This window comes from Rana temporaria, chromosome 2, assembly GCF_905171775.1.
Source record: "Rana temporaria chromosome 2, aRanTem1.1, whole genome shotgun sequence".
Taxonomy (NCBI): Eukaryota; Metazoa; Chordata; class Amphibia; order Anura; family Ranidae; genus Rana; species Rana temporaria.
This window is the reverse complement of record NC_053490.1, coordinates 136,682,516-136,704,937: the sequence shown is the minus strand read 5'-3', so window position 1 is coordinate 136,704,937 and position 22,422 is coordinate 136,682,516. Positions and strand designations below refer to the sequence as shown.

The following is a 22,422-nucleotide window of genomic DNA, read 5'->3' as shown; positions in this document are numbered from 1 at the left end:
AGACAAGTTTCTTAGCTTGCTAAGAAACTTTTGTCCGCTGGAAACCTGTCCGCTAGGCCGTACACACGGTCGGACATGTCCGCGGAAACTGGTCCGCGGACCAGTTTCAGCGGACATGTTCGACCGTGTGTACGCGGCCTTACATATACCTGTTTGTTTGCAGTATTCTCTTCTCTACAGCCATTCAGAGTCCAGAATTCATAAAGTTTGTCTGAGCTGTGAGAAAAAGGGGGTGGAGAGCTGAAGTTACACTCTGAGAGCTAATTGGAGGGATAGGATACACCCCTTTACACAGGAACAGAGCTGAGGCTGTCAGTCAGCTACAGCTCCCTCACTTTTTTCTCTTTGTGTCATGAAAACTTGTCACGTAGATGCTGATAGAAAACAAAAATGACACTGAGGCCTCGTACAGACGACCGGATCTATCCGCTGGGATCAGTTCCAGCAGATAGATCCGGTCGTGTGTACGTCCGAGCAGACATTTCCCGGCGGATAAAAATCCAGCCGACGGATTCCCAGCGGATAAAAATTTCTTAGCATGCTAAGAAATCTATCCGCTGGAATCCAGTCCAGCGGACTGATCCGGTCGTCTGTACAGACTCACCGGATCAGTCCGTCCGCTCCCCTCCCTCGCATGCGTCGTAATGATTCGACGCATGCGTGGAAGTATTTACCTTCCAGCATCGCGCACGTCGCCGCGACGGCGCGACACGTCACCGCGGATGTATTCCACGCGGATTTCGATCTGATGGTGTGTACAGCCATCAGATCTAAATCCGCCAGAGGATTTATCCGCTGGAAACAGTCCGGCGGACCGTTTCCAGCGGATATCCTCTCATGTGTACGGGGCCTTAGTGCTCTTAATTGAGACAAGCACACACTATAGAGGCAAATACTTTGTTTATATTTCATGTCTGGGAGTTACAACCACTTTAAGCAATCCATCCAAATGAGACCTAAAGGCTAGGTTCACTTCCCTGTTAAAAAAAAAGGCTAGGTTCACCTTAGCAATTTCAGAACATTTTCTAAATTTAAATGCACAGATGTATAGGGCATAAAGACACTTAAAGTGGATGTAACCCCCCCTCCCCCCCAAAAATGTTTCTTTTGATGTCACAATGTAGAGAATAAGATTTCCTATCATCTGTGCCCAGTCTTGCCACACGGAGTTAATCCAGCGCTGAGCAATCCTCTTTTTATTGTTCAGTGAAATAAAACAGACTTCCAGATAAAGACCAAAGTCCTTGCTTGAGTGACAGGTTATTTACATATCTCGTGCACAGACATGCACAGCTTCTGTAAAGTGCACAATTCACATCCCCCTCCCCTCTCCTCTCCCAGGATTGGCTGTCTTTCCTGTGTTTTGATTAAATGTTTTCAAAATATGGGGTGATCCACAGTTCAGTTTAAACAGCCATCAGAATATACATAGACAAGAAGCTGTGCATGTCTGCAAGCTAGTGCACAAGATATGTAAATAACCTGTCACTCAAGCAAGGACTTTGGTCTTTATCTGGAAGTCTGTTTTATTTCACTGAACAATAAAAAGAGGATTGCTCAGCGCTGGATTAACTCTGTGTGGCAAGACTGGGCACAGATGATAGGAAATCGTATTCTCTACATTGTGACATAAAAAAATATTTTGGGTTTACATCCACTTTAACACTTATTTTGCACTCCTGTGACCCAGAATCAGCCACTGCTGCAGCATGGGGGTATGTAGCTTTATTTTTTGATTCCCAAAGTTCTATTTTGAAGTAAACATGTACCAAAAAAAATCAGAACTACTCCCTGCAAGAGAAGACAATACATACTTTCCTCGCCGATGTAAATGAGACTCCCCCTGCAAGAAAGGTAATTAGTTATTCTCTTTTCTTCTGAAGAACTACTTCCAGCAGGGAACAGTTCTTCCAAACACTTTGGTAAAGCCACATAATTATTTTAAGCATATTAACTTTCCAAATTTCTTTGGACAGGTGGTTTGTTAGTCAGTCCAAATTCTTGTAGTTTGTATGGGCCAGATCCACAAACGAATTACGCCGGCGTATCTATTGATACGCCTCGTAATTTAAATTTTTTCCGCGTCGTATCTTTGTTTTGTATCCACAAAACAAAATACGACTGAATGAGGGATCGATCCGACAGGCGAACGTCTTAGTACGCCGTCGGATCGTAGGTGCATATTTACGCTGGCCGCTAGGTGGTGTTTCTGTCGAATTCCGCATCGAGTATGCAAATTAGCTAGATACGGCGATCCACGAACGTACGTCCGGCGCATTTTTTTATGCCGTTTGCGTACGGCTTTTTCCGGCGTATAGTTACCCCTGCTATATGAGGCGTATCCTATGTTAAGTATGGCCGTCGTTCCCGCGTCAAATTTTGAAAACGTTACGTAGTTTGCGTAAGTCGTTCGCGAATAGGGCTTTGCGTAGAATGACGTCACCGTCGTAAACATTGGCTTGTTCCGGTTTAATTTCGAGCATGCGCACTGGGATACCCCCACGGATGGCGCATGCGCAGTTGAAAAAAAAACGTAATTTACGTTGGGTCAAGACGTATTTACATAAACACGCCCCCATCACATCCATTTGAATTGCGCGCCCTTACGCAGCCAAAGTTACACTACGCCGCCGTAACTTACGGTGCTCATTCTTTGAGGATACAAAAAAAAAAAGTAAGTTACGGCGGCGTAGTATATCAGAGATATGCTACGCCCGACGGAAATATGCGCCAGGGTACGTGGATCTGGCCCTATGTGTTTATAAAGAATCGTGAAGAGTTAGATTTTTGTGTAGCCCATAATAAAATATATAAATCGTACTTCTATCTCTTTTTCTGATCATGCCACTACGTATTGTTTTCTTTGATACTTTTTTGTATGGCAATATAATAAAATGGAATTGAAATGAATGCACATATAACACATAAATACATAAGACAGGGAATGTTTTATTGACAAACCCAAAACAGAAATGCACTGACTGGATCTGTCATCGAGTTTCAAGTGTTTTGGACCAGAACAGTTAAATGCAGCAAAAATACATTGGAAAATAAAGTTGCTACACACAAATGAACTGGCTGAGTAAAGAAATGTGTGTTTCTCAGATGTTTTGTTGTTCCCTGTGAAAAGCAGCACCGTTTTGACATTTAATACTCTTCTCCTTCCTCTTCACCATCTCCTTCCACAGAATCTACACCAACTTCCTCATAATCCTTCTCCAGGGCAGCCATGTCCTCACGGGCCTCAGAGAACTCTCCCTCCTCCATACCCTCACCCACATACCAATGCACAAAGGCACGCTTGGCATACATAAGATCAAACTTATGATCCAATCGAGCCCAGGCCTCTGCAATAGCAGTGGTATTGCTCAGCATGCACACAGCACGTTGTACCTTGGCCAGATCACCACCTGGTACAACAGTTGGTGGTTGATAGTTGATACCAACCTTGAAACCAGTAGGACACCAGTCCACAAACTGAATGGTACGCTTGGTCTTAATGGTGGCAATAGCTGCATTAACATCTTTGGGGACCACGTCACCACGGTACAACAGGCAGCAAGCCATGTATTTACCATGGCGTGGGTCACATTTCACCATCTGGTTAGCTGGCTCAAAGCAAGCATTAGTGATCTCAGCTACAGAAAGCTGTTCATGGTAGGCTTTCTCAGCTGAGATAACTGGGGCGTAAGTGGCAAGAGGGAAGTGGATACGAGGGTAGGGCACCAAGTTGGTCTGGAACTCTGTCAGATCTACATTCAAGGCTCCATCAAATCGGAGAGAAGCTGTAATAGAGGACACAATCTGACCAATGAGCCTATTAAGGTTAGTGTAGGTGGGGCGCTCAATATCTAGATTTCTACGGCAGATGTCATATATGGCCTCATTGTCCACCATGAAAGCACAGTCAGAGTGCTCCAGTGTTGTGTGAGTGGTAAGGATGGAGTTGTAGGGCTCAACAACTGCTGTTGAAACCTGGGGAGCTGGATAGATGGAGAATTCCAGCTTAGACTTCTTCCCATAATCAACAGAGAGACGTTCCATCAGCAGGGAGGTGAAGCCAGACCCAGTACCGCCACCAAAGCTGTGGAAGACCAGGAAACCTTGAAGACCTGTGCACTGGTCAGCCTGTGGATAAATAAAAAGAGTATAATAATACATGTAATAATGTATAATATTCCTAGGAGCATAAAGAACCTTCATGTCAGAAATTAACATGTTACCATTTTGTAAAACCAAAGAAAAGACAGAAAGAGAAACTTTCAGAGAGATCTATAGATTGATAGATAAATTAGGTTTTAATGTTGTGGGTCAGCATAACTTTCAGGTTACAGTTACTGTATTCCATAAGCTCCCAGCAAAGTGTAAACTGATGGAATCAGATGTACTTCAAGTAAGCCATTTTTGTATATAAGTGCATGATAAAGGTCTAAGCTTACCAGTTTGCGGATCCTGTCCAGCACCAGATCAATGATTTCCTTGCCAATTGTGTAGTGACCACGCGCGTAGTTGTTAGCAGCATCCTCTTTTCCAGTGATTAGCTGTTCTGGATGGAATAGCTGTCGGTATGTGCCTGTGCGTACCTCGTCTGCAAGAAAGGGAAAGCTTCAAGTGAAAATGAAAAGAACACTTACATACTGAGCACTAGCTCAAGGCTTAGAGGGAATCTGTCATAAAGAAAAGAGTGTTGGGATAGGCATTAGATCAATAATTGAATATTATATTCTTTATCTACTTTGATTAAAGTGACCATTAACATTAACCTTATATTTTTATTTTTGGCAGGTGCCGGAAAACAAAAACCACAAGATTGCTTTTTAATATCTTTTAGGGCCTGTGGTGGTGAGATCTCTACTTTTCAGTTCTTGTGTCCACTATGATGAAGTCCCACTGTCCCTGGTGGATGTTTTATTTATTTTATATTTTTGCGCATACAACAGTAAGCAATGTAACACACAAATGTGAACAGAATAACCCCCAAACTTTTAGAGCCGGTTCACACTGCGGCGGCATGACTTCGGGGGCGACTCTGCAAGACGACTTCAGAGGCGATTAGCAAAATTACTTCTGTATAGAAGTCAATGCAGGTCGCCCCGAGCCGCCCCCGAAGTCGTACAAGAACCTTTTTCTAAGTCGGAGCGACTTGCGTCGCTTCTATTAGAACGGTTCTATTGCATAGAATGAGACGCGACTCATCAGGCGGCGTCGCCCCAGTGTGAACCGGCTCTTAGGTGAATAGGAACAGTTGGGGATTCTGGCAGACAGATCTGTGATGGAGTATCAAATATATATGAGAAGTCAGGGGTTGAGTCAGTCCACAAAAATTCCGCTGTAAAAAAAAATAATCACTCTTGCTGACCCTTTAATGTTACAGTTTTATTAAATTAATTCTGATTGTGGATATTTTTTAATTGTATTTGTTATATAGAGGCAGACAGCAGTGCCCAGAAGCCCCAGACGTGTGGATTCCTGCCACAAAGCTGGAGATATAAAAGAAATGTAGGCATAAAACTGCCAATTAACCAGAAACTACATCATGAGTTTACAAAGCTATCACTGTAATCTTATAACTGTAGAAACCCTTCCTTTTATTACAATGTGCACTGTGTTTAGAGATACACATACTGGGACAACACCTACATAATAATAGGGCTGATATGAATGCAACAATGAATGTGCAGGTGGTGCCCATAGTAAAAAGTTCATACTCTTCTTCTTTTTAATGAAAAAAATTAATGCTTGTTTATAATTCACTGTTACGGTCAGAAGTTTCTTATTTTTATGCAAGACAAATTTTTATTTCTATGTACCTTTCATTTCTAATTTAAGTAATTAACCACACATAAGGCAAGATCACATATTTGCAGAACGGGCTTTATTTGTTTTGCCGTTACTAGGCACTGATGTGATATGATGAGTATTTATAAATCCTCCAGTGTTCTACAATGCTCCAAGTCTAGATATTACAAATAAATGTTCAAGAGGCTACAAATAAAGTATATTTATTAATGTAATGCAACATTAACCTTGGTGAACATAATTTGATAATTGTTTTGTATTTTTAATATATACATATATACAATAAAATACAAATCGCTGTAACAATACGATATTGCCTTTTGTCCTTTTCTACACAAGCCAAGCGAGAAGGCTCTTACCAATGACTGTTGGTTCCAGGTCTACAAAGACAGCCCTAGGGACGTGCTTGCCAGCTCCAGTCTCACTGAAGAAGGTGTTGAAAGAATCGTCCCCTCCTCCAATGGTCTTGTCACTGGGCATCTGCCCATCAGGCTGGATGCCATGTTCCAGGCAGTACAACTCCCAGCAGGCATTACCAATCTGCACACCAGCCTGACCAACGTGGATAGAGATGCACTCACGCTGCACAGGAAACAGAGAAAAAGGTTGTCGCTGATTAGTTTCAGTGTTCTGTTTAATAGCTCTTTATACCGTAATAAAAACATAATTTGTTTATAAGCCACTTCCATTTTACAATGGGAACCTTTTATGCAAATGCCAGGAAAAGGAAAGTAGTCATAAATTAGCTGATTTCCTTTTCCGCCCTCTTTTTTTCTGACAATATTTAAAGAATATGTAACAATGCCAGTATGCTGGCCTAAATTTATGGGAGGAGCCCGGGGGTATTTAACCAGCTCACTCACATGTGGTCATTGTTGGTTTCCTGTGAGCGATACCCACCCTCCCATCCCCTTTTTAGGGCATTTCTCAAATTCATTTCTCTCCACAAAATATTCATCTCTAATCTTGGGTATGCCCCCTTATCTTGGCATACCGTCCATCAGATCAGGGCACACTTCAGGTCTATTTCATGTGTTAAGTCTTATGTTAAATCTATCTATCTATCTTGTTCATATCCGTATCGGACATAGGGCTCCGACCATAAATGTAAAAAGGTACTTGTGCATTGTGCATTGCATTATGGTTTGTGATTGTATATAAGATTGTTTATATTATATATATATATATATATATATATATATATATATATATATAAAAATATGTGTGTGTAAAAGCATATACTATATCTATATATATATATATATATACATATAAATGTTTTTATATGTATATTTATATACATATAAAAAAATATAAACGATCCATCAATCCAGCAGTATACCTGATGTCACAAGGATATGATCCTTCTAAGGTCTTAGGTAAAACAATGAGAAATGGAGATGGCTGGTGCTGATGCCACACCCACTGCAGCAGTAAGATCTTTGTGAATGACTGTATGTGGGTGTGTGATTCCCCTGGCATTCCCTTCCCCATTTACCTTACTACCAGCCCCAAACATGCCAGCTTATTATATACCGGTCATATAAAAAAAACTACAAATCCTTACCAGAAATGAATTTATTTTATTGTTTCATGCTAAAAACAGCTGATACTCTTTCTTCTTCCATAGACCGATCTCCTCCTCTTTTCACAATGTCCTCTGACCTCATACTGGCAGATGGGAGGGTAAGGCAAGCAGACAAAACTTCCATTCACATGCCATGCTCTGTCTCACATACCCATCACACAGCTATTACCCAGACGAGGAGTATTCTATGCCTGATCTTCCAGTCAATGCTGCTACAGTGATACATTCTTACAGGTGTGAGATCCATGAGATTGTCATTATAACTGAACGAAGACAAGCTGTCATCAGCAGCCTGCACATCCCCATGGCCATGGAGGGTTAATGGGAGAGGGTTAGAGCCAGGAAAATGTGAGTGCTTCTGTGCTGGAATGGAGCTCAGAGCTGGATGTGGTCTCAGAGGACAGGGCGTGGTATGCAAAGCTCCAGACATGCACTTACATAGACAAAAATGACATGAAACAGTGTCTGAGCAATGTCACCGCTCCTGGAATATGTGCTTGAAGGTGCATGGGACAGGCAGCAGTAAATGTCATATATCCAATACCAGATCACAAATCATATAACTAATGACAGATCCAATGTTAGATCACAAGTCATATAACTAATGACAGATCCAATGTTAGATCACAAGTCATATAACTAATGACAGATCCAATGTCCGATCACAAGTCATATAACTAATGACAGATCCAATGTCCGATCACAAGTCATATAACTAATGACAGATCACAAGTCATATAGCTAATGACAGATCAAATGTCAGATCACAAGTCATATAGCTAATGACAGATCACAAGTCATTTAACTAATGACAGATCCAATGTCAGATCACAAGTCATATAACTAATGACAGATCCAATACCAGATCAGATCCAATGCCAGATCACAAGTCATAGACAAAAATGACATGAAACAGTCTCTGGGCAATGTCACTGCTTCTAGAATATGTGTTAGAAGGTGCATGGGACAGACAGCAGTACTATTCATAGGAAGGAATCATAAATCCAATACCAGATCACAGATCCAATACCAGATCACAAGTCATATAACTAATCACAGATCCAATACCAGATCACCAGTTATATAACTAATCACTCATCAAATAACTGATCACAGATCCAGTACCAGATCACACATAATATACTTGATCACAGGTCATATAAGGGATCACAGATCCAATAGCAGATCATAAGTCATATAAGAATGACACCCCATGAAGAAATGTCAGCATCGGATGACAGGAGGGACTACAAGACAAAGCCCCCCCCCCCCCCCCTTGCGGCTCAGCTGAGGAATGCAGCCACGGCCCTGTATTGTTAGAAGGATGCTTTCCTCCCCATCTACAAGCAGCCATGCTGATGAGAGAAGATCTAAACAAACAAAGCATGTTCTTTGTTCCCCATCCCCCCCCCCCTCCCTCCTCACACCCCCCATGGAGTGGTCCTTACCATGCTTGCTGTGATGCTGAGCAGAGGGTGAGAGGAAGGAGGAGAGGAGAAGGATGGATGCCTTCTTACAGTACGACTCTAAGGAGGTCGATGTAAGAGAACTTGTAACACATGGTCCTACATTGCTCGTTATATACAATGCTGTCGTTATGGAAACCGGGCTGGCGGATTTCTCATTGGAGCAGACATTTCCGACGGCTTGCAGGCGCCGGGAGATCGGGGCTGCGATTGGCTGGACTGTGAACGGATGAGGTAATGATCGCCGCCCATCATTAGGAAGATGCATGCTATTAGTGGGACAAAGAGGGGCTGGACCATTCTCCTGGCCACCCATCATCCCATCCCGGAAAATGGTGTCTCTGGCATCACCATAGGAGGCGGGAAAACAAAGAGACAGACAGGGCATGGGCATTGAGGGGTGATTAGCTATGGGCTGTGCATGCAGGAAATGGTTAACGCCCACCCTATAATATACATGTATGTATAGATCAGACATCACCTGTACATTCCCTGCCAGCTCACACATCTGTACTGGGAAAGAAGAAGACAGAATACAGGGCATTCCTGTAACCTACAGCTCAGCACAGGAATAAGGAGCTTTATATTCAGACAGGTGACTGACATTTTTAACCACTTCCATACAGGGCAGTTATACACACCTCCATACCGGGCCTATTCTGGCACTTCTCTCCTACATGTACAAATCATAATTTTTTTGCTAGAAAATTACGCAGAACCCCCAAACATTATATATGTTTTTTTAGCAGACACCCTAGGGAATAAAACGACGGTCATTGAAACGTTTTATCTTGCACGCTATTTGAGCAATAATTTTTCAAACGCCTTTTTTTTTGGAAAAAAATTGTTTCATGAATTAAAAAAATAACAAAACAGTAAAGTTAGCCCAATTTTTTTGTAAAATATGAAATATGATGTTACACCGAGTAAATAGATACCTAACATGTCACGCTTTAAAATTGCGCACACTCATGGAATTGCGCCAAACTTCGGTACTTAAAAATCTCCATAGGCAACGTTTTGAATTTTTTTACAGGTTACCAGTTTAGATTTACAGAGGAGATCTTGTGCTAGAATTGTTGCTGGCACTCTAACGCACGCGGCGATACCTCACATATGTGGTTTAAACGGCGTTTACATATGTCGGCGGGACTTGCGTGTGCGTTCGCTTCTGCGCGCAAGCTACTGGGGACAGGGGCGTTAAAAATATATTTTTTATTTCTTTTTTTTTTTACATATGCATTTCTTTTTTTACACTTTTTTTTTTTTTTTTTATTATAAATTTTATTCCTATTACAAGGAATGTAAACATCCCTTGTAATAGGAATGTGTGTGACAGGTACTCTTTATGGAGAGATGCAGGGTCAATAAGACCCCACATCTCTCCTCCAGGCTGGAAAGCATGAAATCGGTGAAAAAAAATTCACCGATCTCATGCTTGCTGTTGCTTAGCAGCCGCAATTGCGGCATTGTTTACTTACGGGGACCCGGGCGTGACGTCATCACATCGCGCCCGGGTCCTCCGACGGTCATAGAGATGACTGGTGACCATCTGGTCACCAGTCATCTCTATGCTTCCTGCCAGCGCCGGACGATTCGTTCTCCGGGCCCCCGATGGCACGGGAGAGCCCGGAGAAGCACCGGATGGCGGCGGGAGGGGGGGGATGTCCCCTCCCGCCGCCTGTAAGAACGATCTAGCGGCGGAATCGCCGCTATGATCGTTCTTACGTTGTGCAGAATCGCCGGCACAAGAGAAGGATATCTGAATGATGCCTCTAGCTGCAGGCATCATTCAGATATCCACCCGCAAAGCCCAGGACGTCACATGACGTCCTCCTGGATCGAGGAGGGGTTCCTGCCGCCGTCATTTCACAATGACGCGGTAGGGAAGTGGTTAAGCATCATTGAAAATAACTGTCACTTTCCAGAAAATAAGGCCCCTTTCACATGGAGGGGATCCGTCCAAGAGCAATCCTCGTGCTCAGGCCCGGATTTACTTCCTTTGCCGCCCCAAGGCCAGGTCCTTCAATATCCCCCTCCCCACGATTACATGGGGGGGGGGGGCGACACACAGGGTAAGCGACTGGTGTTAGTGCTTCAATCATTCCGGCACCATGGTTGTTATGGTGTCAGGATGATTGAAATGCATTTTCTATAATTACATTGTAATATAAAATTAAATAGTTCAACTCACAAAGCAGATTGAGTGGGAGCCCTGAGTGTGTCACCTGCCACTGTCGCTTGTCACCAGATGGGAATGTCACTTGCCACACTGCCTGCCACCAGATGGGAATGTCACTTGCCACGCTGCCTGCCACCAGATAGGGATGTCACTTGTCACGCTGCCTGCCACCAGATGGGAATGTCACTTGCCATGCTGCCTGCCACCAGATGGGAATGTCACTTGCCACACTGCCTGCCATCAGATGGGGATGTCACTTGTCACGCTGCCTGCCACCAGATGGGGATGTCACTTGCCATGCTGCCTGCCACCAGATGGGAATGTCACTTGCCACACTGCCTGCCATCAGATGGGGATGTCACTTGTCACGCTGCCTGCCACCAGATGGGAATGTCACTTGCCACACTGCCTGACACCAGATAGGGATGTCACTTGTCACGCTGCCTACCACCAGATGGGAATGTCACTTGCCACACTGCCTGCCACTAGATAGGGATGTCACTTGTCACGCTGCCTACCACCAGATGGGGATGTCACTTGCCACACTGCCTGCCACCAGATAGGGATGTCACTTGTCACGCTGCCTACCACCAGATGGGAATGTCACTTGCCACACTGCCTGCCACCAGATAGGGATGTCACTTGTCACGCTGCCTGCCACCAGATGGGAATGTCACTCGCCACACTGCCTGCCACCAGATAGGGATGTCACTTGTCACGCTGCCTACCACCAGATAGGGATGTCACTTGCCACACTGCCTGCCACCAGATAGGGATGTCACTTGTCATGCTGCCTACCACCAGATGGGAATGTCACTTGCCACACTGCCTGCCACCAGATAGGGATGTCACTTGTCACGCTGCCTACCACCAGATGGGGATGTCACTTGCCATGCTGCCTGCCACCAGATGGGAATGTCACTTACCACACTGCCTGCCACCAGATAGGGATGTCACTTGCCACACTGCCTGCTAGCAGAATGGGGTTTGCCACAGTTACCTGGCTGCCACCCAAAAAGTACCAGTTTGTCACTAATTGCATGTAAAATCAAGCCCCCCCCCCTCCCCAGCATTGCAGAGTACTTGCAGCCAGGTACAACGCTGTCAGCCTCTCCTCTCCCACGCGGGGAAACTAGCTGCAGGTGTACCGTGAAACAGAGGCACATGAGCCTTCATGGCCCTGTAAGGGTCAGAAGTTGGAACAGCAGTGCAGGCAATGAGAGAAGATTTAATCTCTCTTCACCACCGCATGGCCCGCACCGTTGAAAAATTACTTGTCTCCTCCGCCGCCCCTGCACACAGTGCCGCCCTGAGGCCTGGCCTTGTTGGACTTGTGGGAAATCCGGCCCTGCTCGTGCTCAGTGAGGGATCTGTCTACTTATCCCTGCTGAGCAGTAGTGTTGCTCACGAATATTCGCATTGCGAATATTCGACTCGAATATAGCATATTCGAGAAATCGCGCTATATTTCGAAATTCGCGGTGAATATTCGCAATTCCGAATATTCGATTTTTTACAATTTTTTTTTGGAATCAGATCACATCCTAGATATCTCCATCGACGTCTAAAAGCATTGCTGGTATCATTAGAGACCCTGGGCCGAGTAGCTGAAGCGTTCATTGAATTTTCCAGAAAGATCGCAATGCGATTATTCGGCAAACGCAATATCGCGCGATTATTTTCCTCGCCCCGATCTTCCGCATCAGAGCGATTTTTACAGTTTCATTTTTAAAACAGATCACATCCTAGTGATCTCCATAGACGTCTGAAAGCATTGCTGGTATGATTAGAGCCATTGGGCCGAGTAGCTGAAGCGATTATTTTATATTGCCGAATATTCGCAATGCGAATATTCGGCAATAGGAATATTGCGCGATTATTTGCTCCGCCCTTTTGCATCAGAGCCAATCAGAGTTCTCCTTCCACACTCGTCACAGGTTAGCAACCAATAGGAACCTGCCTGCATGGACATTATATAAGCTCACTCCCAGCACCATTTCATTGCAGATTCAGAAGCTGGCTATAGAGTGTGGAGGCTGTTTCTGTGTTCCTGGTTTCCTGTGTCTTTGTTCTTGATTGATTTAGATCATCACCAGCATTGCTATTTAGTGATTCCAGTGGATCTTTTCCAGTATATCAACTGCTTTTTTCAAAGCAATAGACCCAAGAGCTTTTTTCAAAGCTACGTTTTGTGCTGTTTTGTGCTGTTTTTTTCATTTGTGTTACTGTTTGATCCTGCAATCCTCTCTGTTCAGTTATATTTGCAAGAGATTTCAGAACACATATTGATCTGAGCTTTATAAAAGAGCTTTTCTAAAAGCTAAGTTTTGTTCATCTTGTGTTACTGTTAGATCTTGCAGGTTCGCTGTTCAGTGATATTTGATAGGCATCTCAGTTCAAATTTTGTTTAGTTTTCCCTAAAGAGCTTTTATAAAAGCTAAGTTTTGTGTTCAGTTTAGTTAAATTTTGTGTAGTAAGTGTACACACTGTTAGTGTACATTTATTTCATCTAGCTTAGCTTAGTGTGTGTTTAGTGTCTGTGTTTTGTGTTTAAAAAAAAAAAAAAAAAAAAAAGTTAGTGTTTGTTTAGTGCTTTTTTTTTTTTTCTTTAATTTTGTAGTCCTTGTCTGGTGTACTACTTTTCTTATAGTTTAGTAGCTGTCTGTGTACGTCTTTGTCTGCGTGCCTGTCTTGTAAAAAAAACACAAAAACACATTTTGTTCACATTTTCCCCCCCAATAAAGTTTAACCCCCCCACACACATATCAGCAATAATGAGCGGCATCCGTGGCCGTGGCAGCAGGGGTAGGGGAGTTACTCCCAGTGCTGGATCGCTGCCAGCACGGGGTACCTCTCGTGCCCCTACTAGTGGTAGAGGATCGGGTGCAAGGGGAGTACGCCTGATCCGGGAGTTCTTCCCATCGGGCAGCCGCCCGATATTGCCATCTCAGGCTCAAGTAGTGGTGGACTACATGGGGCACAGCAGTGCCACTGAGTCGTCGGTCCCGACTCACAGTAGTACCACCATTACACCGGTGCCTGTACTACCCCCCCCCAGCCCCCAAGAGTCCAGCATCTTACTGTTCGACAGCGACAGTGAGAGGGATCTCTTGGGGGAGGCCATGCATCAGGCAGACCTCCAGCTCTGTCCTGATGGTCAGGACCTTTTTGAAGGGATGGATGAGGAGGATGGGATACCTGCTGGCAGTATCCCAGAGACATCCCTTCAAACTGGTGCTGCTGTTTTGGTGCAGGAAACAGCAGCACCTAGTCAGACCCAGGCGTGGGTGAGGGGACAGCGGAGCCAGGCTAGAGGCTCCATGTCACGTGGTTCCCTCAGACCAACACATCTCAGCCCTTGGTCTGACATCTCTGGGGGCGAAGAGGGTGACCCATCATGGTTGCCATCTGACGCGTCGGCTCACTACGTCAGTGACGACGGGGAAGGTAGGCACCCTGGTGAAACGGTGCGCCAGGTCACCACCAGGGAGACCATCGTCAGGGTCTCCACTGGTGATGGCAGCAGGAGGTGTCAGGAGGAGGAGCAGCAGCAGCAGCAGCAGCAGCAGGCAGCTCCACCTGTGCGCACCGAATCCCAGCAGGTGCAAGTAAGCGTCACCCCATCTGACAGGAGGGCGGTGCTGAAGTCACCTGTCTGGAATTTCTTTACCCTGGTGGCAGACAACCCTACCGTGGCCATCTGCCGGATTTGTAAAGTGAGGGTGAAGAGAGGGAAGTGTTTGGCTCGGGTGGGTACCACAGCCCTGAACCAGCACCTGAGGATAAACCACTGGGCGTTGTATGAAGAGATGAAGCGTGGTGGTGGTAGCAGCGCCACCACCACACGTGAGCAGGGTACAGCAGCCCCTGCCACATCTTCATCTGTTTCCAGCAGGTCATGCCCCCCCGCTCCCTCTAGTAGAGGTACTGGTACCGGCAGCCAGACCTCTACTTCCACAGCACCCTCCACGTCTGTGTCCCGCACTGCCGTCCGGCGCCAGGCGTCGATTTCAGACGCCTTTGACCGCACCACTCCCTTCCCCCCTGGAGACCGACGTGTGCGTTCCCTCAATGGGCTCCTGGCAAGGGTTATTGCCCAACATCTGCTGCCCTTCAACATAGTTGACAGCAACCCCTTCAGGCAGATGTTGGAGCAGGCCCAACCCCAATGGCGTGTCCCCAGCCGCCATTTCTTTGCCAGGACTGGTGTCCCTGCCCTACACCAGCACATTGTGCAGAATGTAACCCTGTCGCTGGATCACGCTGTCAGCGACAGGGTTCATCTGACAATGGATGGCTGGACCAGCAGGCATGGGCAGGGACGCTACATCAGCTTCACGGCCCATTGGGTTTCCCTCCGAGGCGTCAGTGAGGGATCGTCGGCAACCGATCTTGTGGTGCCGCCCCGGGGTGTCCAGGGGAGAACTGCTGGTCTCCCTCAAGCCACTGTCTCCGCAGCTGCTGAGCCTCCCAGCAAGCGCCCCCGTAGCTACTCAAGTGTGGGGCACGTGCGCTGTCAGGCCGTGCTCCAGCTTGTTAGTTTAGGGGACCGGAGACACACTGCAGAAGAAGTGCTGAAAGCACTTCAAGCTCAGGTCCAGAAGTGGCTGACACCCCGAAGGCTCCAGCCAGGTATGGTTGTCTGCGATAACGGCAGCAACCTACTCGCCGCCCTCCATGCTGGCAGTCTGACGCACGTGCCCTGTCTGGCACATGTCCTCAACCTGGTGGTGCAGAAGTTCCTGCGCACTTATCCAGGGTTGAGTGACATTGTGGCAAAGGCGCGTAGGATTGCCAGCCACTTCAGGCGCTCCCCAACCGCTACCGCGTCCCTGTCCAAATTGCAGCGGAAGTACAATCTGCCCCTTCACAGGCTGATTGTGGACAGTGTGACGCGGTGGAACTCCACCCTCCACATGCTGAAGAGGTTGTGGGAGCAGCAAAGGGCGGTGAGGGAGTACCTGATGGAACTAGGCACTCAGAGGGCTTCACCACAACTCCCTTTCATCGCCTGTGCGGAGTGGGGGCAGATAAACCAGGTCTGCCAAGTGTTGTCCTCCTTCGAGCAGGCGACCAAGATGGTCAGCAGTGAGCAAATTGGCCTCAATAGCGTGCTGCCAATACTGTTCATGCTGGAGAGGACACTAGATCGCCTGCTCGAGGCTGGGGAGAGTGCCTTGGTGGAGCAGGAGGAGTCAGCAATGCTCCACCGAGACCAGGGCCAGGACGAGGAGGAGGAGGAGGAGGATGATGATGAAGAGGAGGAGGAGGTGGTTGCTGGTGTCGTCCCGGAGTCAGGGCCTGGTCAGGAGGGAGAGCCGGTGTTGGGGGCACCGATAGTCCGGGGGTTGGGCATGTCTGAGTTTGACCAGCAGCGCCTCAGGGAAGAAGAGTCGCACCTCATTCACCTGGCCAGCATTGAGGAGTCACAGCGGGCTGTGCTCTTCCCCATGGCTGCCCACATGCTGAGATGCCTCAGGAGGGACCCCCGGGTTAAGACCATCAAGACGAGGGATGATTTCTGGATGGCCACCCTTTTGGATCCCAGGTGCAAGGGGAAACTGGAGCAGTTCATCCCAGCCAGCCGGAGGCAGCACCGGATGGAGGAACTGCAGGCAGCCATTGTCAGACGGTTGGAGCAGGCAACTCCCCGGCCTCCAGTTGTCCCCCCTCATCTCACCCAGCAGGTGGCTGCACCCAGCTGCAGCCGAGCAGGGGACCTAATGGAAGAGATGAGGATGTTCTTCCAAACCGAGCGACCCAGTACCACCACCAGCAGCAGCAGCAGCAGTCACCACCAGCGGCTGGCCCACATGGTGGCAGACTACATGGCGTCCGTCGGTGCTTCTGACAGTATGAGCACCGACGACCCCATGGAGTACTGGGTTGCCAGATTGGACACCTGCCGCGAGCTCGCTCAGTATGCGCTGGAGTTATTGTCTTGCCCCCCCTCCAGCGTACTATCTGAGCGGACATTCAGCGCGGCAGGTGGGGTGGTCACGGACAAGAGGACCCGTCTGTCCACAGAGTCCGTGGACAGACTCACATTCATAAAGATGAATGAGTCCTGGATCGGCGGTGACTTTCTGGCACCCGTCGTCGGTTCAGGGCGCTGAAGGGTCCCTTGCCATGCATTCCCTGATGAAGCCCCGGACCTGATGTATTTACAGTGCTGAATATAACTATTTCAACATCAGAGAAAATCAATGTTAATATTTGGTACAGTAGGCTTTCTTTGCAATTACAGCGGTCAAACATTTCTTGTAGTTTTACACCAGCTTTGCACACACTGGAGGAGGGATTTTGGCCCACTCCTCCACACAGATCTTCTCTACATCAGTCATGTTTCTGGGCTATCGCTGAGAAACACGGAGTTTGAGCTCCCTCCAAAGATTCTCTATTGGGTTTAGGTCTGGAGACTGGCTAGGCCACGCCAGAACCTTGATATGCTCCTTACAGAGCCAATCCTTGGTTATCCTGGCTGTGTGCTTTGGGTCATTCTCATGTTGGAAGACCCAGCCTCGACCCATCTTCAAAGCTCTAACTCAGGGAAGGAGGTTGTTGCCCAAAATCTTGCAATACATGGCCCCGGTCATCCTCTCCTTAATACAGTGCAGTCACCCTGTCCCATGTGCAGAAAAACACCACCAAAGCATGATGCTACCACCCCCATGCTTCACATTAGGGATGGCGTTCTTGGCATGGTACTCATCATTATTCTTCCTCCGAACACGGTTAGTGAAATTATGATCAAAAAATGATATTATAGTCTCATCTGACCACATGATTTTCTCCCATGACTCCTTTGGATCAGTCAAGACAATTATGTCAGCAGTTATTTCACACCCTATATACTCTTATTAAGACTGCTGTACATCATGGCAACTCCTGCCCATGTGATATGACTCTGTATCAACTACTACTGTTAATACTACTGCTGCTTCTGCTGCTGCTGCCCAGTCAATACACCTATGTCAGCAGTTATTTGACACTCTATATACTCCTATTCCTACTGCTGTTCGTGATGGCACCTCCTGCCCATGTGATATGACTCTGTATCAACTACTACTGTTAATACTACTGCTGCTTCTGCTGCTGCTGCCCAGTCAAGACACCTATGTCAGCAGTTATTTGACACTCTATATACTCCTATTCCTACTGCTGTTCATGATGGCACCTCCTGCCCATGTGATATGACTCTGTATCAACTACTACTGTTAATACTACTGCTGCTTCTGCTGCTGCTGCCCAGTCAAGACACCTATGTCAGCAGTTATTTGACACTCTATATACTCCTATTCCTACTGCTGTTCATCATGGCACCTCCTGCCCATGTGATATGACTCTGTATCAACTACTACTGTTAATACTACTGCTGCTGCTTCTGCTGCTGCTGCTGCCCAGTCAAGACACCTATGTCAGCAGTTATTTGACACTCTATATACTCCTATTCCTACTGCTGTTCATGATGGCACCTCCTGCCCATGTGATATGACTCTGTATCAACTACTACTGTTAATACTACTGCTGCTTCTGCTGCTGCTGCCCAGTCAAGACACCTATGTCAGCAGTTATTTGACACTCTATATACTCCTATTCCTACTGCTGTTCATGATGGCACCTCCTGCCCATGTGATATGACTCTGTATCAACTACTACTGTTAATACTACTGCTGCTTCTGCTGCTGCTGCCCAGTCAAGACACCTATGTCAGCAGTTATTTGACACTCTATATACTCCTATTCCTACTGCTGTTCATCATGGCACCTCCTGCCCATGTGATATGACTCTGTATCAACTACTACTGTTAATACTACTGCTGCTTCTGCTGCTGCTGCCCAGTCAATACACCTATGTCAGCAGTTATTTGACACTCTATATACTCCTATTCCTACTGCTGTTCATGATGGCACCTCCTGCCCATGTGATATGACTCTGTATCAACTACTACTGTTAATACTACTGCTGCTTCTGCTGCTGCTGCCCAGTCAAGACACCTATGTCAGCAGTTATTTGACACTCTATATACTCCTATTCCTACTGCTGTTCATGATGGCACCTCCTGCCCATGTGATATGACTCTGTATCAACTACTACTGTTAATACTGCTACTGCTGCTTCTGCTGCCCAGTCAAGACACCTATGTCAGCAGTTATTTCACACCCTATATACTCTTATTAAGACTGCTGTACATCATGGCACCTCCTGCCCATGTGATATGACTCTGTATCAACTACTACTGTTAATACTACTACTGCTGCTTCTGCTGCCCAGTCAAGACACCTATGTCAGCAGTTATTTCACACCCTATATACTCTTATTAAGACTGCTGTACATCATGGCACCTCCTGCCCATGTGATATGACTCTGTATCAACTACTACTGTTAATACTACTACTGCTGCTTCTGCTGCCCAGTCAAGACACCTATGTCAGCAGTTATTTCACACCCTATATACTCTTATTAAGACTGCTGTTCATCATGGCACCTCTTGCCCGAGTGATTTGACACTGTATTGTCAATGTCTACTACTACTATTACAGCTCAGTCAAGACACCTGTGTCCCAATTTTTTGGTACACTATTGACTATTATGACCACTACTAATGCTGTAAAGTATTCCCCAAGTGTTTTTATGCTATGTATTACTATTACCACTACTGCTTGTAAATCGTGCCTGTGTGATACTTAGTGGGAATGCTTTAATAAGCATTCCTAGTATGGATACCCGTAAATGTATTAATCTTAATTAGTGTGAATGCTTTAATAAACATTTCCAGTATTGATATCCGTAAATTTAGTAATCTTATTATTCCTTACGTTTTTTGGTTCAGCGTAACTTCGGCATACTTTCAGCTATTGAGACCATTCAACTGTAAAAATGTTCGTCTCTTTCAGCAAATGATGGGACTTGTTCAAGTTTTTTCCTACTTTTTACACTTTTATAAATTTTTAGCTTTTAAGACCCTTTTTTTAACATTGAAGTCAATGAGAACATCCTTTTCCCCTTTGAATTCACATGCCCTGCCAAAAGTTTCAGCTACTTCATACTTTCACTTACAGACACTGAAAAAACTGTAAAGCGGTCACAAAATATTTAGCTATCCGGCTATGACTTTTCAGATAGTTAGCGTTTACAATTTTTTGGTGAAAACGCAATTTACGTTTTGCGAATTTTTCACAAAAATGCGATAGGTTATAATGTAATCCTATGGAGGGGATTTAGAGTCTGTCATGTGACCTTAACATTCTAGATCTTTGTAATTAAAAATATCTTTACAAAAAGGGGAAACAAATTGGTCTCACGCCCACAAGATCTACTTTTCATACACAATTTTTAGATCAAAACGTAGCTATGCTTGTCTGGTTTATGGCAATGTGATCAAGTCTGCGATACGTATTTTAGTTTTAGTTATTGGAGCAACAGCCAGAAATTATGTCTCATAGACTCTCATGTTAAATTATCTAAAAAATGTTGCTGCAGAACTCACAAAGACGCTCTTTTCTAAATCGCAGACATGGCCAAATTTTTAAGTTTATCTACATAAATTTCATATCGATGCGTTTACAAGGGCCGTGTATTTCAAACGGTGTAGTCGTTGTATCAATTGCATGTAAGTTTGAGGATTTATTAAGCTTTGTTTGGAGGCTTAAATCATGTATTAGATCTGTGAATTAAAAGCGTTTGTAATGTTATTTCTTTCTATAAATCACTTTCCTGACCTCAGTGCAATATTCCTCCTCACTGACCTGGGGAGGAGGGGAAACCTATTGAGGGGGGAGGGGCGACCAGGAAGTCAGCATACGCTATACTTTGCAGATAGAGAAAGAAGCTGTGTGTCCTAAAGATAGTGTAGTGGTTATGGTGAATGTCTTTGGCAAGGGGCTCACCAATTAAGCTATTCAGCATTCCCACTCGCATTTTCCTCAGGAAATGCATTGTCTAGTTATATTATATTTTAATACTCCTGCTGCTGCCTCCATGCTGAGTAAAGCTTCATGACCTCTCTGGCACAGCGGATCCACCAACAGCCTCCGCTACAAGCTACCAGACCGGATCTAAACAGCAAGTGTAACTATAACAATGAACCTTATGTTAAACACTGTTTTGCGGCATTTATACTGCAACCATTGGGCTGTCTGCAAGAGCTCATCTGCATTCTCTCTCTTTCTTGCTCTCCCTCTCTCTCTCTTTGTATATATATATATATTGTTGCTTTTGTTATGTTCATTTTTCAACTGTTTATTTTGTGTTCGTCGTGTCTGTGTCGTGTGCTTTAGTTTGTCCTAGGTTACTGTTAAATAAAATAATAGTATAAAATGTTTTTGCTTATTATGAAGTTAAATGTGTTGATGTTGATTTGTTTGATGTTAAGTTAGATGTGTTGAAAAACCTACAAATCTATCTCAAAAAGAAATGAAACATTTCCAAAAAATAATATTTATTAATAAAAACATAATTTCAGATATAACTCTGATTGAGCTTCTGAAGGCGCTCCAGCTTCTCAATATTTTTTAATTGCTGCTGCTCCAGCAGCACATTTTGCTGAATAAGATAGCGGATCTGGCGCTGATTTGCCTGGATCCTCTGGTGGGTTGTCTTTATCAGCGCGGTCTGCCTCCTCATCTTTCCTGATACTGTTAGGATATAATAAAAAAAAAATTGGATTTAAAATAACGTTACCAAATAAATAAAATTTTTTTTTTTGCTTATTAATCAATCATTATCATGTGTATACACTTGTTATGTGTCTAACACATCCCGGGAGTGCAGAATTATTAGGCAAATGAGTATTTGGACCACATCATCCTCTTTATGCATGTTGTCTTACTCCAAGTTGTATAGGCTCGAAAGCCTACTACAGATTAGGCATATTAGGTAATGTACAACTCTGTAATGAGAAGGTGTGTGGTCTAATGACATCAACACTCTATATCAGGTGTGCATAATTATTAGTCAATTTCCTTTTCTTTGTCAAAATGGGCCAAAAGAAGGATTTGACAGACTCTGAAAAGTCCAAAATAGAGAGATATCTAGCAGAGGGATGCAGCACTCTTAAAGTTGCAAAGCTTCTGAAGCGTGATCATCAAACAAAAGAAGCGTGTGGAAAAACAAAGGTGCAAAATAACTGCCCATGAACTGAGAAAAGTTAAGCGTGCAGCTGCCAAGATGCCACTTGCCACAAGATTGGCCATATTTCAGAGCTGCAACATCACTGGGGTGCCCAAAAGCACAAGGTGTGCAATACCCAGAGACATGGCCAAGGTAAGAAAGGCTGAAAGACGATGACCACTGAACAAGACACACAAGCTGCAACGTCAAGACTGTGCCAATAAATATCTCAAGAAAGATTTTTCTAAGGTTTTATGGACTGCTGAAATGAGAGT

At 45.2% G+C, this 22,422-nt stretch overlaps 1 protein-coding gene across 1 annotated transcript; it reads right to left on the bottom strand.

Moving 5' to 3' along the window:
• Positions 1–2,929: 2,929 nt before the first annotated feature.
• LOC120929572 (tubulin alpha-1A chain) lies at positions 2,930–8,959 on the bottom strand. Its single transcript, XM_040341162.1, has 4 exons — positions 8,836–8,959; positions 6,159–6,381; positions 4,440–4,588; positions 2,930–4,128 (listed from the first exon to the last, which is right to left on the bottom strand). The coding sequence occupies exons 1-4, from the start codon at positions 8,836–8,838 to the stop codon at positions 3,148–3,150; spliced, it is 1,356 nt and encodes a 451-aa protein (XP_040197096.1). The 5' UTR covers positions 8,839–8,959; the 3' UTR covers positions 2,930–3,147.
• Between the last annotated feature and the right edge of the window lie 13,463 nt (positions 8,960–22,422).

Bases quoted from the DNA above. Each gene is read 5' to 3' on its own strand.
- LOC120929572 (XM_040341162.1), bottom strand. The intron at 4,589-6,158 runs GTAAGAGCCTTC...CCTTTCTTGCAG, and splicing joins CCTGGAACCAACAGTCATTG to ACGAGGTACGCACAGGCACA. The intron at 4,129-4,439 runs GTAAGCTTAGAC...ATTTATCCACAG, and splicing joins TGGACAGGATCCGCAAACTG to GCTGACCAGTGCACAGGTCT.